Source organism: Diabrotica undecimpunctata, chromosome 11 (genome assembly GCF_040954645.1).
Source record: "Diabrotica undecimpunctata isolate CICGRU chromosome 11, icDiaUnde3, whole genome shotgun sequence".
NCBI lineage: Eukaryota > Metazoa > Arthropoda > Insecta > Coleoptera > Chrysomelidae > Diabrotica > Diabrotica undecimpunctata.
This window is the reverse complement of record NC_092813.1, coordinates 12344074-12351811: the sequence shown is the minus strand read 5'-3', so window position 1 is coordinate 12351811 and position 7738 is coordinate 12344074. Positions and strand designations below refer to the sequence as shown.

The 7738-nt window shown below is 31.1% G+C and overlaps 1 protein-coding gene across 1 annotated transcript; it reads left to right on the top strand.

Annotated features, from left to right (window-relative positions):
- The first annotated feature begins 7219 nt into the window (after nt 1-7219).
- LOC140452683 (uncharacterized) lies at nt 7220-7738 on the top strand. The gene has a single exon (XM_072547001.1). It carries the CDS (start codon nt 7220-7222, stop codon nt 7736-7738), a length of 519 nt encoding a protein of 172 aa, XP_072403102.1.

Sequence of the window (7738 nt, the reverse complement as noted above, 5' to 3'; positions counted from 1 at the left end):
TTTTAACATACAATATTTTAATGATATCATTATAAAAACTGCTAATATATCCATAGGAAAAACCAAATTATGTAATAGAAAACTGGTTCCATGGTGGAACCAAGAGATATCTGCTGCTATGAAAGCTAGCAAGAATGCATTAAATATTCTAAAAAAACATAAAACTTCTGAGAATCTTCTTAATTTTAAAAGTTTGAGAGGTAAAACTAAATATCTGATTAAAAAAAGTAAAAAAGAAACCTGGATGCGATAAGTTTCATCGATTAATTCATCAACTCCGATGCCAGTTATATGGAACAAGGTACGCACACTAAACGGAGAACATAATCCAACTCAAATTAGTACCTTGCTTAATGGTAATAATTTAATAACATCTAAACAAGAAATCTGTAATACACTGGCAAATGTATATAAAACAAATTCTAGCAATACAAATTTTAACCCTGAATTTTTAAATTTTAAATGTGAGAATGAAAAAGACAATATCAGAATAATAGACAATAATAATCAATTAAATTTGCCTATCACATACCAAGAGTTTGAAGAGGCTTTGCAAAAATCAAAAAATACTTTTCCAGGCCCTGATGATATTCCAATTATTTTTATAAAAAACCTCCCACTCTCAGGTAAACTAATCCTTCTAGATATATTTAATTAGATTTTCATTAAAAAAACCTTTCCTATAATCTGGTGTCAATTTATAATCATCCCCATTTTAAAACAATATCAAATAGAAACTGACCCCTCTTCTTACCGACCAATTTCTCTTACGAATAATATTTGTAAATTACTTGAAAAAATCTTAAATAATAGATTAGTTTGGTTTCTAGAGAAAAGCCAGCTACTGACCTAGATCCAAAATGGATTTAGGAAGGAAAGATCGACAAATGACAATCTAATATCTTTCGTAAATGATATATGTGAATCTTTTAGAAACAATCAACAAGTTATTTCCATATTTTTCTATATAAAAAAAGCCTTTGATACTGCATGGCGACATCGCATTCTGAAAATAATGGTTAGCTGCGGCATACAAGGAAACTTTCTAGCCTGTGTTAAAAATTTTATGAGTAACAGAACATTTCAAGTTCGTGTTAATGGCATCAATTCAAAGACTGAGCACTTACAAAATGGAATTCCACAAGGTTCCACTCTAAGCCCTACACTTTTCTTTTTAGCTATTAATAATATTGCACAAGAAATAGAGTAACCATTAAAAGCAAATTTGTATGCTGACGATCTAATAGTTTACAGTAGAAGTTGTAATATCTCTCTCGCGACAAAAATCCTTCAGGCATTTCTTCACAAACTGGAAATATGGTCCCACAAAAGTGATTTTACGTTTTCAAGTGAAAAGACCTATTTTATTATATTTAGTAAAAATAAAACCAATAGCAAACCTACCCTACTTCTAAATGATATTAACATAAAACAAGTAGATTCAACAGACTTTCTAGGATTGTGATCGACAGTCATTTCAAATGGACAGACTTTATTAAAAAATTAGCCTTATCCTGTTAGCCAAAAATAAACCTCCTTAAAATACTTTCTAACAGAAATTGGGGTGCTGATACAGTTACTCTGCTATATTTATATAAATCACTCATCCGTAGTAAATTAGATTACGATGCAATGTGCTATTCTACTGCTAGTAAAAAACATCTTAAAGTCTTAGACGTTATCCAAAGTGCATCTTTGAGACGTGCTGGGTGCCTTCCGTACTAGACCGGTGGCAAGTCTTCAATCTGCACTAAATGGACCACCTTTGTTTATAAGAAGACAATATACCACACTAAGATATGCTGCTAAACTATATAGCAATATTAACAACCCTAATACCTACTCCTACATACAAATAACACCACTCACAAAAGTAACAGACAATCAAGATATTTAACCTTTAAAGAACTTGTAATGAATTGTGGATATAATACCAATTTGTTGACATACTCGCTGTCTACATACCCAACTGAACCCCCCTGGACAATTAATACTCCTACTATTAATACATCTCTAGTAACTTACCCAAAGAATACCACAAATCTTACCCTCGTTCGTACATTATATAAAGAAATTCTACTATCAAAATATGACAATTATGTTAAGATTTTCACTGACGCATCAAAAACCAAAAATGGCTGTGATGCAGCCTTTTCAACAGATGATATCGAATATGCTACACGAATACCTACTTTTTGCAGCGTATTTACTGGTGAAGCTATTGCAATTTTAAAAGCACTTGAATTTTGTCAAAAATATACAGATACTAATCTTCTGTCATTATCTGTACTCCAAAGCATCAAACAAGTCTATCCAACACGTAAAATCATCCAAAAAATAAAATCTATGCTTCATTACTTACAAAACAAAAATGTAAACATTCACTTCCTCTGGATACCATCACATATAGGTATTTCAGGTAATGAAAAGGTTGACGCCTTAGCGGTTAAAGCCACCTCAAATGAAAGCATCGATATTATCAAACAAATTCAAGTCACAGATATCTACCTTAATATCAAACAATACTGTACAGAAGTTTGGCAGCGATGCTGGGATTCAAATAACTCAAATTTTAAAGTAATTAAACCCTCTATCGGTGGCCGGCTCCAACTTCCAGAAAAAAGAAGAGAACAGGTGGTTATAAATCACCTAAGAATTGGTCATACAACATTAACCCATCAACACTTATTAACGAAGCAGCTACCATCAGAATGCTCATACTGTAGATGCCAAAAAACAGTCCAACCCATACTTACAGACTGTCCACTTTACTCATATGAACGAAGCACCAACAACATTTCTGAAGAACCAGGTCAACTTAAAAATATATTAGACTGTAACTTAACCAATACGATCAAATATCTTAAGGACATTAACCTATTTTATAAAATGTAATTTTTCTTTTAGTTGATAAATTTTTATGTTACCTAACCTTATAATATGTACACTACCATATATATATATTGTAATAAACTTCCGCTAATAACCTTTTATGGTTGATGCGGTTTTTTGAAAATAGAAAAAAAAAATTAAATTTCATGAATGTCATTAGTGTCAAAATGTCATAATTTAGTGAAGTAAACTTGCCTGCGGTTAGACCAATTATAAACAAGCATTACTGCGCGGTAAATTTGAATTACTCCTCCTGGTTAAAAAACAAACCATAGTAGCAAAAGTGTACGTAAATCAGACGGTTTTGATGGTAAACGTTTCAGAATAATTGTTCACGTTGGTTCTTCTAAAATATTTGTTTCTGAAGCAAGTTTATTGTTTTGTTCTAATTCTAACATATTGATTACCATGGAGAAATAAACAACGACATTTTTACTAAGTGCATAAGGACATAAGTTATTCCCAATTTAGAAGAACCATCGTTGATTGTAACGGATAATGCTCCATATCATAGTATTCTTTTAGAAAAGCAACATACCACTGCTTCAAAGAAAGATGAAATTGTTACCTGGCTGACAACAAATAACATCCAATTTGACCCAAAATTTACAAAACCTGAATTATTACAAGTTGCAAAAATGAATAAAAAAGAAAATGTGTATGTTATTGATGAGTTACTAAGAGAGCATGGTCATGAAGTGTTGAGACTAACTCCTTATCATTGCGAATTCAATGCTATTCAATTAATTTGGACAAATTTCATGTCATGTTACAATAAGCATATTGGTAGGGACGGCTATTCTGATTAGAAATATCTGTTAGAAATATGTGGAAAGAGGCATTTAATCAATATAATGGAGACATTTGGGAAAAATGTGTAAGACATACTCATGAAATTATTCAAAAGTGGTGTGTCCGAGAGCAAAATATAGTTGATATTGATATTCAACCCATCATAATAAATCCTGGAGATAGCTCGGATTCTGAAAGTGAAGGAAATATATAATTTTGATATTTTGTTTTTTTTTCAATTTATTTTAACAATTTAGTCATTTAGTCATATTTGTGGAAATAAGTTGTAACAAAGTAATTGATACATTCTTTAGACTAAAACAATGAAACCTTTTACACATAACTTTTCACACTTTATTTTGGAAACTACAGAGAAGTTCGATACACAAGAAAAAAAAAATTGATAAAAACCAGCTAGTATAAAAAATAAATACTAAGTCTCTAGGTATGCGACATAAGGAAAGTCGAATTATTTTAGCCTAACAGATTGAGCACTAATTTGTAACATCCTTTAAGTTTACTACAAATTAATGTATTTTCGAAATTTTTCTTTTTCCATTGTTTTTATTGTTTTGTTTTGTAAAGTTTAATTAATTTTTTTTTGTGTTAGTAACTTAGTTCGAAAAGCATGCACAAGAGTTTTTTATCTTTTAGGGCATTGTCTTATGCTTAAGCTTAAAAATTGAATGTCATATGTATACGATGTAAATATTTAATATTGTATTTTGAATGAAAACTTTTTTCATCCAGTAACTGGCTTCGGCTGTTGGATGCTTTGGTGTATAAATAAATAAATAAATATGAGAATTTAAACTGTTTGATCTTGGGTACATCTTTCTCGACTACAGTATTTCAAATAGAGCATGTCTTCCAATAATCATAATAACGTTGAATATGTAGAAAACTCAAAATTACATTCAAAACCTTAGACAATAAAAACGGATTTTAGTTTTTATGGTCTAAGTTCAAAACAATTCTATAATGAGTTGTTAACGTCCAGTACAATAAATAAACAAAAACAATCACTATAAATACGTTTAACGAAATATTAAACATTTCCTAATTATTTCATGAATCCAGAAAAGACTTACGTCTGATTTAAACGCTTTGATTTAATTCGTACAACTATGATGTGCAAAGATACGGAGAACGGAGTGTTATATAGTTATGTCTTAAATACACATACTCAGTTTTACTCATAAAAGCTATTTTCAATTACAGAAAATGTTAGCCATATCCTAACAATATTTAAGGTAGGGTTTACTTTTTTTTTATTTGGAATATATGACAAACCAGAACATTGATTAAGTAAAGGAAATGTTCAGCGTCGAAATATGATGGTTTATTTTCATTTACATTTTCATCAATTTGGGTTTAAATTTTTTTAATTAAATTCATACCCCTTTTGGTGAAGTATGTGAAAGTGGTTATCATCTTACAAAGAAAAACTTTTGATTATTAACCGCACGATTTACCTATACAATTTAAACATTTTTATTTCAATACTATGTTAAGCAATTTTACGTCTATGCCTTTTGTATTACACATGTTAATGTTTTTACATCTCTTATTTGTGATACATATAATATGTTCAAACAACTTCATCATAGCATGTTAGTAAAAGAAGAATATTAAATACAAAAGATTTACCCATCTCGACAAGAAGCAGGGCGCTTCACACAGGCGTGGCCTACAACTCAAGCATGCGCAGGAAAAAGGTAGGCAAAAGTGAGGTCTTTTCTACAGTAGAAAACACATCACTTGGGGTACTTTTTTCCTGCGCAAATCTTTTTAACCAGTTTTTGTAACTTATGGATGAATTCTTATCAATTAATGTAAATACCTATGGGAACTCCATCACAAATAGCAGGTATTTGGAGCGATAAACAGCCATATATATATATCGATGTAATGGTTAGATATTGAAAGGGTCTATGTTAGCAATCCTCAAAAATTGCTTGCAAATCGGTAGAGGTCCCGTCATTTCGGAAGGCATCTAATTTGCATATTATCGCACTGGGCAGAGGTCAAAATTTGAAATTTCTACCTAATCCACGCCTTAACAGTAAATCATTTCAATACTCAGTGGCGCAGCAGTGCATTTGAGAACAAGTTGTGTGTGTGTTAAATATTAGATAATTTTATTTTCAAACAATCTTGCTGAAAATGGGCGGAAAAAAACGTAGCGTTATTAAAGAGCAGGGTCGTCAAATAATATTTAATGTGTATAATTATTTTAAAAATATGAAAAGTAAAATGGACACTCTGCTAATGGTAAAAAATAAGACTGCTGAAGCAACAGGTAAGGAGTTTCAATGCATTTAGTATTAATTTTTGATATTCAAATTCAATGTTTCAACACTTTTTACTTTTAGTTCTCAATGGTACTTATTTGTCAACCTTTTATACTCTGCTCTTGTTCCCCATTTTGCCTACCTTCGCTTCTCTTTTGTATTTTGATTTTTATTTAACATAATTTTTTGTAAAATAATAACCACATTTACTGTAAAATAATTTTGCCAAATTGTCATTATTCCCCTAGTTAGTTTATTTAATAATAGATCGTCATCATTTTTCATATGTGGAGAAAGAGTTCATAGGCTCTTGTTTTCGTAGAAAGCTCTTATTTATTTTTTTTATTTTCTACTATCGTTTTGAGTTACTTTTCAATGTACTTTTTTGTTTCTTTATGTTGTCTGTTTAAAATTTGAAAAATTATTACTACAACATACCAATTATTTTGAATTATTATTTACATCATCATCATCATTATCAATGGCGTTGCAACTCTTCGTGAGTATTTGCCGCGTTTACTATTGCCTTTCATGTTTGTCGGTCCTGTGCCACTATTTCCCATTGTCTCACTCCCATTTTCTCCAGATCTTCTCTTACTGCATCTTACATTTTACTTATACGCTGATTATATTTACGTCGGTATAGGCATTTTTGTACGGACAGTATCCAGAATACTACAAGAGAGCAAACAGTCTCTAGATAATAAAAACAAAGTTGAATTTTCTTTAAAGAGACCTTTACGAAAGTCACCTGTGACAGATTTACCAGAATATCAAATTACAGATATTCGGCGTATAATGCACGATTTTCATAAAACAGAGAATTGTATTGTTACTGCTAATAAATTGAAGAACAAAATTGAGATATATTTGGACATTAAAGTATCAGAAGCCTCGCTGCGAAGAATTCTTCGAAATATGAATTTTCGTAGGAGGAGAGCACAGGACAACAGAAAATTGTTGGTTGAACAGACGGGAATAAGGTCTTGGAGAATCAAATACTTAAGACTTATCAAACATTATAGAAATGAAAACAGACCCATTGTTTACCTCGATGAGACATAATATATACACAGTGGACATACTTTGTCGAAAACTTGGAATTATAATTCTAGTAAAGGGTTACTGATGAACATTTCGAAGGGTCAACGTTTAATAATAGTGCATGCTGGTGGTGAAATGGGATTTATTCCAAACGCGCTTTTAATATTTGTAGTAAATCCGGTGACTACCACTTAGAAATGAATGCCACGAATTACCGCAAATGGCTAAAGATAAAACTAATTCCAAATTTACCCGCTAACTCAATAGTTGTTTGCGATAATACCTCATACCATTCGGTACAAGTGAATCCTGCGCCTAATAGTAATTCCAAAAAAATGATAAATATGATTGATTGGCTGATTAAAAACAATATAACATTTAACCCTCAAAGTTTTAAACCCGAATATTATGCGTTGATTAAGTACCATCAAAATCGTTTCAAAAGCTATGAATTCGATGAACTTTTGCGTGAATATGGTCACACTCCTTTACGGTTACTTCCATACCATCCGGATTTAAATCCGATAGACATTAAAAATAATATCGCACAAAATAACATATCTTTCAAATTGGAAGATGTGAGACACCTGTTGGAAAAACGAGTTTCCGAAATAACCCCAGATGAGTGGAGAAAACGATGTCATCATGCAATTAAAATAGAAGACAGTTATTTAACATCCGAAGTCATCGAGTGTTCTTCGGAAGAAGAAAATTAA

Excerpts from the sequence above, each read along its gene's own strand:
- LOC140452683 (XM_072547001.1), top strand. The coding sequence starts at position 7,220 with ATGAATGCCACGAATTACCGCAAATGGCTAAAGATAAAACTAATTCCA.